Source organism: Anoplophora glabripennis, unplaced genomic scaffold, assembly GCF_000390285.2.
Source record: "Anoplophora glabripennis isolate ALB-LARVAE unplaced genomic scaffold, Agla_2.0 scaffold103, whole genome shotgun sequence".
NCBI lineage: Eukaryota > Metazoa > Arthropoda > Insecta > Coleoptera > Cerambycidae > Anoplophora > Anoplophora glabripennis.
The window spans coordinates 253790-267287 of NW_019416259.1; the positions used below are offsets into that span (position 1 = coordinate 253790).

Consider the following 13498-nt stretch of genomic DNA (forward strand, 5'->3'; position numbering starts at 1 on the left):
ATATACAAGGTATGCTGTTTGCCGAACCAACTATGATAATACAGTTGGTGCGATTGCTTTTGCTTTTTCGGTTATTTTCCGTCGGCGTCGGTCTATTTCTGCTACTATGCCTAAGCACCGACGCGACGCTAGGAGACGAGCAACTTCCAAACTGGAAATTTTGCCGAACCCCCACTTTGTTGTAGGGTAAGGATCTTTTACTTGCCTAATATTATTTAGGCAAGAGACCAACGGTTTTAGATATTACATCCTTACCGAGGTCTTGCTATACAATTTGTTTAAAAAAAGAGGTTTTCCAAAAATTGCAAATACCTTAACAGGCCATAGATTATGCACGGATAATAGTTTTGAAAAATAACTAGTTCCTAAATCATCTGCAAAAAATGATAAATCTTTTGCAAAGAATTAATTCTTTATCAAGATAGATCCAGATTCACATCTGATATGACTAATATAGTTTAAATTATATCATTAAGCAATTGTAATAAATGCCGGGACGCGTAGTAATTTATTTATTAGTTCTCGGAAAAGATGGGCCAAAATGTAAAATATTTCAGTCAACACTAATTATCGAAAGTTAAGGGCTCTCAAGTAGGCTTAGCGTCGTTCTTCGGAGAAGTTTAGCAATATTTTTTGAACAAGTTCATTTAGACCATCGGGGCCATGTGACGGTCATCTGTCGCGTCCGGGAGGCGCCAACCTATGCTGGGACAAAACAAAGAAACTCATATTTTTAATAACGCGCTGAACCACGAGAAGAGGTTCCAAATTAGAATTAAATCAAATTGTTAAATTGATAATAAATAGAAAAGAAAGTAATAGATCAAATAGCTGGTTTTTAGGCGCATTTTCCAAGCTATTAAGAATATATTAAATGAGATTGACTAATCCGTCCCGTATTGCTACACGGAGTCACTAGAGGAAGGCTAGGGTTACTTGTAAGTTCAGTTAATCACAGAATTATTTATATAAATGTAAGTCCAGTCAATTAGGTAATTATTAACATAGTATAGTTATACCAAAGCTTCCCGATATTCAGGTTCCCTCCAATAAGATAAGAACAGAAACTTCTGGACCCCAGAAATGGGCGTGTCGAAGCGAGGTGTCGAATTCAGAAGAGATCCGAAAAACAGGTACTTAGTTCTTCCTTGGGTTTCACATTGAGCAGTCTACATAGTTTTAGAGTCTCGGGTTAATTTAATAATGAATAGGGTCATTCCAAATTTTGCTATGGATCGCGCATTCCCTGAATCTCGGTACGCTGTCGCGTGTCGATAAATTAATTAATAATGTTGTTCGAGCCGTTGTGTCGTTATTTTATGTTTGTTTTGTTTATTGTTATTAAAACCCTTCCTGGAAGTTTTGGTGTTTCTTTTTGTTTCTCTCAACTTCAGTGTCACCCTGTATAGCCAGCCACTGGATTACATTCTACGTAAGCAATAGAGGGTAAGTGCATGAAATTCATTCTCTGAACGTACAACATTTCTAAGTTCCCACGTATTAATTAAAGTATAATGATAATTATAAACTCCCTTTCCAGAATTGAATAGTAAACTGTTTTGAAATCCAGACTCATTATGATACTGGTCATAACGATAGATAGATAAATAAAGAAATAATCCCTCAGGTTACACAATGGAATGTAATCAATACTGAAGAGTACATTGGCGGAAAAAAGCTTTGTTGTTTCAGAGTGACTTCTGAAGAGAGCTATATGTCTCTCGAAACATCAAGAGTTGTAAATCGACGACCTGGCAACCAGCCCGAAAATAATTGAACCATTATCGACAGCCACGGAAGCCTACAAACAAAACTAATTGTTTTATGTTGTGAGCAATTAAATTACTTACAACTTAAGGTACCTGAAGTCACTTTTCACCTATTTGTTAACTGTAAAATAAAGGTCGAATACGGAAAATCAGTTTTGGAACATTGCGCATTATTATTGCAAAAAGCGATGGATGTTGATGAAATTTACGGAAAAGACCATCAATCCAAAGACCAACATGTATGCTAAAGGCATACTTACAAATACTTATTTGCAATTTGCCAATTTAGCGTCACTTCTTTCGAATTACTTTTTTGATATTATCATTATTTCCTTCATAAAGTGCAATAAAATGTCTACTAATATTTTTTTAAGATTTTTCAGATTTTATAATCTAATTCGACTGGAGTAATATCGGTGGTGCAGTCAGCCGTACCAAAAAAGTATTCTATTTACTCAAACTATTTCTGCCAATCAGTAATTTATTATAGCCTTCAAATATCCTCTTCTAGTCTATAAACAGCCATTAGTTTGTGATTATCATCCTAAATATTAAAGTATTTTTAAATTACTAAACTAATTACTGCTTTTTTATCTAATGCTAAGAACATTAGTTTGAAGCTTTAAAAATTAGTGTCAAATTTTTAGCATAAAAGAACATCTGTTGAAATATGGGTAAACAGCTTTAGTGAAATAATAATGAGACTTAATAATTTTCCAAAAATCTAATTACAGAAATAAACACAACAATGTAGTAAGTACATACTTTTAAAATCATATTACCTTACTGATTCACACTGGCTCTAGAAAAAATTACAACTTCACGTATCAAAGCTCATATACAAATAATGAAATGTAGGTACATTGTGAGTTGATGTAGGTTATTAGTTTTAATGAAACATATAGAGAAGGGGAAGATTACCAAAATACATATTTTGTATAGTAATAAATTTTGTAAGTACATATTTTTATACATATATACATAATTTTTCCACGCGCAATTATTATGTTGTTCCGATTCATCTTTTAACCACAATACATCAGGTTGTCCAATTATTCAACAGAACTATTAGTTTTATATGAAAGTGCTAGTCGTATATTATGACGGTATCTATGTAAGTGGAGTGGAGTTTATGTACTACCTGATAAAAATATCGTCCTATGACATTTTTACACATTTCCTTTCAAGTGTCCCGTGACGTATATGCTAATTTTTGTACTGATAAATTGTTAATGTTAAAGATACTACATTTTATAAAATTTGCCTTAATCTAGCTATTTTAGTTCAAATGTAATCCAAATTTTATGTATTTAAATAATATTATTATTGATTAAATTAAAGTTATGTTTTGGTGTACTTTTTATTAAATTTTTTTATATTTTTACCATACATACATACGTACGTACCGTACATAAATGTATGATTATGTAAAAACGTCGTTTCCCAGTTCTTATTTTCTATTAATAATTTTTAATATATTTCCTTAAAAGTGTCAGTAACGTTATTTGGGGTTCCCTTTTTAATTATTCCGATTATAATATCTCTTCGACATTCAAGAACAATTACTGTCATATTCTGTAGTTGCAAAAAAGCAAAAACCTCCTATTCCAACTAATCAGTAACAGTTTTAAGGTTAGCAGATCTGTTTTCTATCTGTTGTTAGTTTAGTGAACCAAAAATGTCAGTCTATTGAGACAGTGCAAAATTAATGTTCTTAGCTTGTTGAAAGTACGTGAGAATACTTTAAATATGATACTTTGAAATATTTTAGTTTCCGTCTGTTTGTTATTTTAAACTTCTTGTATTGAATTTGTATAAAAAAAAACTGTATTTATGAACACAAAAATCCGCCGCTAGTCTTAAAGATGTTTCCTATAAATATCACAAAATTCCTTATCTTATTCCTAAACGGCCTTGAGTAAAGTTAATTATGTATTTAGAACTTTGTAGCGATTGTGTGTTAACTAAAAATCTTATCGCATCTAACATGCTATTTTCAAAATTCATTAATGTACTAATTTAGTGATAAACCTATCTATTATTTTCACTGATACCGAGATGACATACCTACCTATTTTTTCAAAATTCATTATTGTACTAATTTAGTGATAAACCTATCTTATTTTCACTGATACCGAAATAACATCATCACTTTTAAAATATCTACCTACAAATAGATATTATTCCTGTACAGTACTTATTATACAGGGCGGCCAAATGAAAACGAAACAGCCGTCTTCAGGAACTTCAAGATTGTAGAAAAACGCTCAGACCCGTCGATTTTAGATTAAAGGGGTACATTCTTTGCTGGTATTTTTGACTCCGCCACTTTCACCTCCAAGCAAGGGTAAGCATCACCCCAAATTATTTAAATGGCATTGGGAGTTGAGTAATATTTCTTTTGGAAGCTCTTACAATTCTCTTTACGACAGACTTTAAATTTATAATTCCGCTTGATTTTGGCGATTTGTTATCACTTTCGTAAAAAATAAACACAATTGTAAAAAACAGAAATGAATGCTATACACACACAATGAACGTAAAATTAGTGGATTCCAAATTATTTTCTAGTATTATTTGGAAGCGTTGGTTGGTAGTTTATTTAATTGTGTTTTTGAAAATTAAACACTATGGTTTATTCCATTGCGGAAAGGGTAGATATCATTTCGGTTTACTCTATGAACAATAAATGTTCAAAATAGAACAGCTCAGCTATTTAGTGAACAACATCAAGATTGACATGTCAGGAGGAAGTATGTTCTAGAGTTAGTAAAAAAATTTCAAGAGACAGGGAACGTAGCCAATAAAAAACGAAACATTGAAAAACATATAGGCAATTAAGCTAGTGAAGTTGCAGTTTTGGGACAAATTCATCTTGATCCTACATTAAGTACGAGGCAGCTGGCACCTGTGTCTGGGATCAAATCAAATTCCATCCATACAAAATACATTTAGTCCAGGAACTTCATGAGGATGATTATGACCGCCGTTTGCAATTTTGCGAAATAATGAGTGAGCGAGCAGGGAACGATCCACAGTTCCTTTTTAACATCTGTTTTTCTGATTAATGCAGTTTTTTCTTGAACGGGACGGTAAATCGTCACAATTGCCGCTATTGGTCCCATTCAAACCCAAAAGTTTTTCACGAGATGCATACACAGCAACCGGAAAAATTAAATGTATGGGCTGGAATTTTCGGTGACCGGCTGGTGGGTCCTTTTTTCTATCTGGTAATTTGACTGGCCAAATGCATTTACAATTACTGGAAGACGCCTGCCTTGACTGATATTATTGAAAATGTTCCAGAGTATGATGAAGATCATTTGATGAAACATTTCCGGGACTATTTTGCTTCTAAGGCGAAAATGACTATAATATTCGTGTTTAGCTACCCCTGATTAAGTACAAAAGAATTTTTGTACGTGGTCTAGAAGCCGAGATATAAAATATTTTGCAAGGGCGAGCCATTTAGACTGCAGGTCATCAGTTTTCAGAGCGAGCGCGCACCTCTTCCCCCTACTTCTCCGTCCGGTCCAGCTGACGCACTCAGTGCTTGCACGCTTCAGTTTATTACTTAATTTACTAATACTAAAAATCAAGTAAACATATACTACTATTTTTTTTTTTTGAAAATATAAGTATTCAATATTAACCTCCGTCAAGCGCATCGCTGTAAAATGTTAATTGCGTCTTCTAAATTTTTTTTAAATAAAAAAATTATCTCGGCTCCAGAAGGTCGTAGAAAAACATTTTTTTTTAAATCCGTGAANTAAGGGTTCTTATTTTAATTTACGTTATCATAGTTATCCGGAATAGAACTGAACAGGTATACAGTTTTTTCCATGTTACTAGATCCGTAGAAAACTAGGAAAGGTTAAAACGCTTTGCTGTCAGGGTTCTGTGGTACAAATAACAGCACTTGAATCACCAACAGAACTGGACGGGGCGTTTTTAAATTATGTTACAAATTTCTTTAGCAAATATAATACTTAATACAGTCTTTCCGAAGTCGTTGAACATAAAAAAAATGCCTGGCAATAAAATTTAATGACTTTCATAGGCGTCCCTAAAAAAGTTTTCTGCTAAAGGTAAAAAATTTAAATAATTTATATATAATATAAAGAAAATTTCTATTGTATATTCATTTGGCCAACAACATATTTTAATTATTTATGTCCTCAAACAATTTTATCATATTGATAGTAAATTTCGTTTTCTTCCGTTTCATAAAGTCTCCAAAACGCCATGTTGTAATAATATTATTTCTTCCTTTCGCAATTGTAATATCAATGATTAATAGAAGGTGCCTATAATAAATTAAAATTACCTGAATCACACCAAATTTCGCATTGCTCCACTGCACTGCTGGGCAATTTGTCAACCACTTGTCACGGCTGAAATTTATTGCTCAGTGGCCCAATGCAGCTGTGTTTGTATTCCGTTTGCTCGCGCTCACATTCTTCAACTGGGCGTATACAATTTCTACCACCTCCAAGTTTAGTTCGACCAGACCTGTATATGGGTATGGCTAAATAAATATGGGAACAAGTTTTTCAAATATTTCAGTGTCGAGTTGATACGTCAACGACCGAACCTGGTACATACTGTCAACCTCTTGGTTCTTCAATTGATATCGGAAAGACTATAACTTGTGTTTAAGTCTTCATCATGCGTTGGAATAACGAGCAGTGGCGTTTGCCTTAGAGGTTTATTTTTCCAACGGCCGTTCGGTGGTTTCAACATAGCGCACCTTCCGAAATCGCTTCAATATTGTACCATTGGGTCCTGTCCCGGACTGGAAATTGATTCTTTTGTGGATTTCAATGTTCGGGTAAACTGGTTCTGTGCAGAAAAGAACTAAATATGCACCTCAGAACTCAGATCAGAACACCTGAGACCATCGAAGCAGTAAGGGTTGCAGTTTTGCAATCCCTGCGTCTGCTCTTAGAATTTCCAATCGTTCCGTGAGGCTTATTTGAAATCCCGTGTCTATACCAACCGCCCATAGACTCTGGACGACCTGAAAATAAACATTCAGGAAGAAACAGTCAACATACCTATCAATATGCTGAAGAGAGTGATAAGAAACAGCAGAAATCGGTTCAACCAGTGTATCGACAAGCGTCACTTACTCGATATAAACAAACAACAACAAATTTAAATGTTTATCTTTTTAATAAAATGTATCTTTACTACTTTTTGTTTTATTGCATTATGAAATAAGGAAGTTATCTTGCCGCATCTTGTAGTATATAAAAAAAATCTAATAGTTTAAGCTGACAAACAAATAAATAAAATTTCAATTTGAGACCGAAACGTTAGGAAAAAAATACACTTTTATAACTACTAATATAACAATAAGTTTATTGCAACTCCGAAACATTAATAATTATGTAATTTTTATGGTTTTTATATATTTTACTCATTTGTTTTCTAAATTTTCTGATGCTCTGGTATGGTGGCATCACAACAGACCACAGCCAGGGAAAAGCTGAGTGAAATCCTGAGATTGGTCTGTTTGGGAGGGCGATGGCATCGACCATGATAGCTGCGTTAGATGTTATTTACCACCGCTTCATATAGTGGTGGAAAGAGAAGTATGTTTAGCAGCAAACTATTTCAGGAACAATAGCGACTGGAGAGATAGTCCCTATTCCAGGATTATGGAAACAACTGTGTCGGGAACAACTCTGGGAATGATATCCAACAAGATGGTTCCAAGTTTTCACTTCCACAAGCCATTCGAAACTAGAATACAGGATCAGAACAAATGGGAGGAAAAGTTTGATACACTGGAAAGTTGAAGCATAGTAGTTTAGAAGGTTACGGGGCTCCAAAACAGCCAGGGGCAGGTATTTATGAACTCAGACCCAGATGAAGTGCTACAGTCTGGGGAGTTTTGCCACTATATTTCATTCAGAAATTTTCGCGATAATAGCGTGTTTAGCAGAGAACGTACGTAGAAGTTGTAAACATAAACTCATAAACATATTATCTGACAGTCAAACAGCAATTAAGGTTTAGACACTCAGGTAGGTTCAAAACTTGTGTGAGATTGTTTGCAGATACTGACTGAACTAGCTACCACTAATACAGTTAGATTGTGTTATGTGCCAGGACACAAAGGCATCGACGGAAATGAGAAAGCAGATGAACTTGCTAGGAAGGGATTCGAAACAAAGTTCATTGGTCCGGAGCTCTTCTGCGGCACATCTCCCAGTGTGGTCAGGGGAGCTCTAGAAAAATGAACTGAGGCAGAACACAGGAAATACTGGGCTTCAAAGCCAGAACAAAGCATGAGAAGGAACTTATGAAGTATCCTTTGAAGAGAACAAATGAGTTGCTGAGCTTGAATAAAATTGGGTTCAGGAAAGTCACTTTAGGAAACATCTAAGGCTTGAAGACAGTCCGGTCTGCCGACGATACAACTCGGTGAATTAAACTTCTCTGTATATCCTGGGCGATTGACCAGGATTTGAAAGTAGTAAAATGGCGCTCTTGGAACAACCTTTCTGGAACCCAAGGAGCTGAGAGAAATGTCAGCAAGGAAGCTTTTAGGTTTTGTAAAGAAGGACAAAACTATTTGCTGAGTAGATTTGAACAGTGAGACGCACAATAGACCTGATAAAGCCGCGGTGCTATGGAAATAGGACCTAACCACAGGTACAAGAAGAAGGAGAAGAAGATTATAATAGAATATTTTGAACGTAGAACGTTTTATATAATATTTTCCCTTAATACAGAAAGGCGTAACATTGTTGACAAAAAGAATTATAGGTGAAATAAAATAAAATATTTTTAAATAAATGTATTTTTATTGTTTCAAGAATTCCTAAAGTATTCCTATTCCATAAGCACTCCAATCATATTTTTACTGAATTTTTATGCAATTACAAACAACTCTTTCTTGAGTAACACAATCGAATCGATGTTTTAATTTACCACTCCAAATAGGATTATGCTCTATGAATGCATGAAGTCAAAAAAGCATTAGTCTAAAATATGTACTATTTTTACACTTACAATAATTGAAAACACTGAAATGCTTTGTATAAAAATTATTTATTTTTTGTTACTTTTGTTACAATTGACCACCTCTATAAAGTGGAATATGTGTATGGTAGTCAATTTTTATGTTTTTCCATATTTTGAGATAATTATTTCAGTTCAGAACTAGTAAAGAATTTATTTTTTGGTCGAGTATCCATCCAAGCCTTGATATTGGGCACATTCATAACGTTTTCTTTGACAATCTGTAAATTAGGATAATTCGCGGTTAAATCCTTTTGTATCAAAAAGCTCATGTAATCCACCATGGCAACAACAAAGATATCAGCCCAAGTCAACTGAAAATAAAAAAAAGTCTTGGTAAAAAAAGCATTAACTAATAATTAATATTTTAAACACCATTGAGCAAGGGCAACAAAGTAAAACTGAATCAAATTAACCGAATCTTTATGAGTAGCAAATATGTTGCATTTTTTAACTTCAAAAAAAGCGAAAGAAAAAACTCCAACGGTGTTAAATCGCATTATCTGGGCGACCACTTCGGATCATCGCAACAGGAAATTACACGACCAGGAAATGACTGATGCAGTAATTAAATTGTTTCTTGAGCTGTATGGCATGTGGCACAGTATTGTTGAAACCACATGTCATCTACATCCATATCTTGCAATTTAGGAACAAAAAACTTGATTATTACGTCGCAATAGCGAGCACCATTCGTGCCTGATCAACCGCATTTTCGAAGTAGAATGGTCCAATAATGCCTCCAGCCTAAAATTTGCACCAAACAGTGACACGTTGTGGATGCATTTGTTTTTCAACAATCACTCGTGAATTTTCTGTTCCCCAAATGTGACAATTTTGTCGATTTACGAAACCATTAAAATGAAAGCTTATCGCTGAAGATAATTTTGTTCGAAAAATCAGCATCTTCATAGTTGATGAAGTTAAATCACTATTTCGACCACATTTTGTATGAAAATTGTGCACTCTAGCGCTCCATAACCCTGAACTGTCCTTTTTTACCCCACAAATGGCGAAAAATTCAAATCTTACCTGAATTTTGGGACACCCAATAGTTTTCGGTTTTAAAGATTTGATTTCTAGGAATAACTAACTGGAACAAATATTACCTAATAATTTAACTCTCAGTTGAAGGAGCTGAAAATATATGTACACATGTTTTTTTGCTAGGAAAAAAACTGTAAAGACCAAAATTTTAGTAATTTTTTTTTTGCGATGTCAAGGGAATATATAAAAAACAAATGAATGGTGCATTACAGTAATACAAACCAAACTTTTATTAACCAATATATATTTTACGCTTTTTGGAGTCCTTTTTTTTTTGTAAATATAGCAATATATGTCATATATTTTTATTTTGACATTTTGCGCAATATTTTGTTTTTTTTACCAACCGTCGACAATGTATATTGCTGCTTTTCCCCTATTTACTAAATAGATATTTAAATATTTTACTAAGAAAAAAATATTGTACTTGAAAGATATTTTATGGTAACCGCGTGGTGTTTCAGACAAAGAAGTTCTAATTGGTACTTACTCGCCCACCAACAAAGTAACCACCATTCTCCTTGACTTGAGAGTCAAATTTTCCCAAATAAAATGGAATAGTTTCGTTAAACAACGATTCTGCTTGCGCTTGTTTAACCTTTTCATTTTTCTCGAAAACGTGAAAAGCGGTTTCTAAAAAAATTGATTATTTAACATAGGTATACGTATATCAATTTTAGATAGAGATAAGTTAGATGTACCTACTCAAACACAAATCCATAGTAGTATCAACTATTGCATCGATTTCTAAATCTTCCCAATCGTCTTTTCCAACTAATTTCACTTGTTTTGCCAAATATCTACAAATAGCAATACTCTGATTAGCTATTTTGCCATTGTGCTCCAAAAGTGGCAATTGTCTCAATGGCGTACCTGAAATTATACGTATTTTACAGGAGGATTGGGGAAGTTCGTCTGAATAATTTAAATTATATCAACACATAAAAACATACGAGTTGTCATATTTTAATAAATCTGAATGAATCCTTCACATCAATGAATTTGAAAACTATGTGTCTTTTTTGTTCCAGTAGTGAAATAATAAAATGTAGGGTAATAATAATTGATTGAATAATTGATAATAGAATGAAGATTAAAATAATATATTATAATAACCCGAAAAATCATCGTACTTTAAATATAGTTCGTACGATATTTGTTGAGATAGAATTCCAAGAAGAACCCTGCGTCAATTTCTTGGAATTAACCGCATTCGACACCCGAAATAGAAAGACATTGGCGGAAAATTCCAAGGCACGCCCCTGTCGCTGTAAGTTGACACCTGAGATAAAAAAACATTGGCGGAAAATTTCAGGGCACGCCCTTACCGCAGTAAATTGTTACAGTAGTTCCGATACAAAACTTTATTAGCTTATTCTTTTCTTGGCAATTATTCAAGAAAAGGCGTCGACTTAAATATTGGGACACCATTGCAGAATTATATAAGGCCCTGCGCCATCTAAATTTCTAATGGAATATAAGAGAAAATTATCCTATGCATCCTCCATTACTGTCCTTAAAATATCTAAATACTTCTGAGAAGTAAAGTTGCCATCAATAAGAAACAGTCCTATTATACGGTCATTTCATTAAAAATGCCGTTATTTGTGAACGTAGTTTCATCGCCTAAAATAATTTTCCTGCCGAATAATCTGTCTTCTGTTATCTTTACCATCTATAAAACTCCATTTTTCGTTTCCCATCACCTGGATGTAGTTTTTGTACTGGTTTGAATTTATAATTATGGTACTTATATATTTTTTAAATTCTTTTAACGGTTGTCCGTGAAGGAACACAATCTCTTGCGTTTACCCTAGTAGAACTTTCAGGATTTATATTAACTTGTCCCAATATATTTATTTCATTAATGGGTTCCCGTCTTACTTGATTTATGTAAAAAATAATTTCTGAAAACAAATGAACAGTAAATATACCTACCTACGTCTAGGTTTCTCTACCAAATTTCTATACACTTTTAAAAATACTGTTCTCTGAAATTGAAAACTTTACCATAATTTCAATTAAAATAAGTATTAAAATAAAGTACACAAGGCAGCAAGCACTAGCAAATTTCGAATTTGTCAAAATGTTTGCTGATTTTTGTTTTACGCCAAGAACAACTAGATTTTATCAATTTTTTAAATTAGTTATTGAATTTCTTTAATTTTATGGGTTATTCTTCAAATAAAACAGTGTTACTAATTGACTTGTTCGTATTTTTCTCCTCTGTCTGTTGCTGTCAAGATCTAATATGGCGTCCATAAGAAAAAAAAACAATTGAATGTTGCATAACTGAAACTAGTGGCCGTAGAAATTTTCTTTCTACGAAAATGGATTCCACGTATCTTCTTATCCCCCAGTACCAAATTTAATCTCTTTCTGTTGTGAAATAAGGACGCTAAGTGGCATTTTCTAAAATCACTTTTTTCAGTTTTTTCACAACATTTCAGGAACGGCAGCAGATATCTTTGATCTGTTTGGTTTATTTTAATGACCTTGAAAAAGCGCAACTTTTTTCTAATTTGTGTCACCCTGTATATCTTACGGTTTCCCAGATGCAAATGGTGAGCCATGAAAAACGTAGCTCCTGTATATTAGAAGTAGGCTAAACTATTATAACAGGTAGAAATTGAATTAAGAGTTTTTGATTATAAAATCTAATAGAAGTTAAGTTAAAATACAACAAGTAATGACATATTGAATATATGGTGACAAAATAGTAAGGATAATTTGGGCGACAGTGGGATGAAAAGTGACAGTGTATAATGATATGAAAATTATAATGAAATCTCAGTATACAGGAATAAAAAGTGTCCACAAAATAATGTAATGTAGCTAAAAAAAGAATAAAATGCTTAAAAATGTATGAATTATAAAATGATCTGATTGGTTTGATTGATTGAAAACGATATATTAATAAACATTGTAATTAGATATGAGAGTGCCGTGATAAAGGAATTGATAAAAAAAGTGGTGATCAAGGAGACAGAAATAAATAGTGAGGAGAATCAAGAAGTAAAAAGAGAAATTAGAAGATATACAAATCATAGCAATTAAAAGAAGTTTAAAATAAGAAGTGAAATAAAATATAGAAGATTAAAAGAAGATCATATGAACTACCAAGAAAAAACAAGTGCTGAGGAGAAGAAGAGTATTAAAGAAAAGTAATCAAGCACAAAGTTATTGTGGGACATTTAAAAAACAATAAATAAAGAAGGGAACAGTGAGAGTCAGGAAATAGGAAAGAAGAAGTTATTTGGCAGAAAGGAAATTAGGGTGAAGTCTAAACTGACAGATAACTCAATATAATCATACTGTCAGGTTAGTAAAACATAATTTTGAATTGTCGTAGCCATTTAGAAAAGGAAAGGAGCAGTACGAGCCAGGGAGGTGATTCAGACAGTGGCAGTCTACGGAGTGGAGTAGGACACAGAAGGAGAACAAGACAAAATAGAGGAGAGTTCGAGTGAAAGAAAGGAAGGAGAAGAGACAGGAGAGAGATTACAGGAAGGACATTACTAGTGAGGAAAACATAGACAAAAGGACAACAAAAGTGTAGTATAGGTAACAAGAAACTATAAGTTTATAGAATAAGAAATTGGCAATAATTTAGCTCAGGTTAGATAGGGAATTAGGAAGAATTTTATAAA

General features: G+C 33.3%; 1 protein-coding gene across 1 annotated transcript; it reads right to left on the reverse strand.

Moving 5' to 3' along the window:
- Nucleotides 1-8814: 8814 nt before the first annotated feature.
- Nucleotides 8815-10811, reverse strand: LOC108903298 (glutathione S-transferase). Its single transcript, XM_018705422.1, has 4 exons — nucleotides 10802-10811; nucleotides 10554-10721; nucleotides 10339-10481; nucleotides 8815-9115 (listed from the first exon to the last, which is right to left on the reverse strand). The coding sequence occupies exons 1-4, from the start codon at nucleotides 10809-10811 to the stop codon at nucleotides 8927-8929; spliced, it is 510 nt and encodes a 169-aa protein (XP_018560938.1). The 3' UTR covers nucleotides 8815-8926.
- Nucleotides 10812-13498: the final 2687 nt, after the last annotated feature.

Excerpts from the sequence above, each read along its gene's own strand:
- LOC108903298 (XM_018705422.1), bottom strand. Across the intron at positions 10,482-10,553 it reads TACTATGGATTTGTGTTTGA|AAACCGCTTTTCACGTTTTC; the intron begins GTAGGTACATCT and ends CAATTTTTTTAG. Across the intron at positions 9,116-10,338 it reads GTTACTTTGTTGGTGGGCGA|TTGACTTGGGCTGATATCTT; the intron begins GTAAGTACCAAT and ends TTTTATTTTCAG.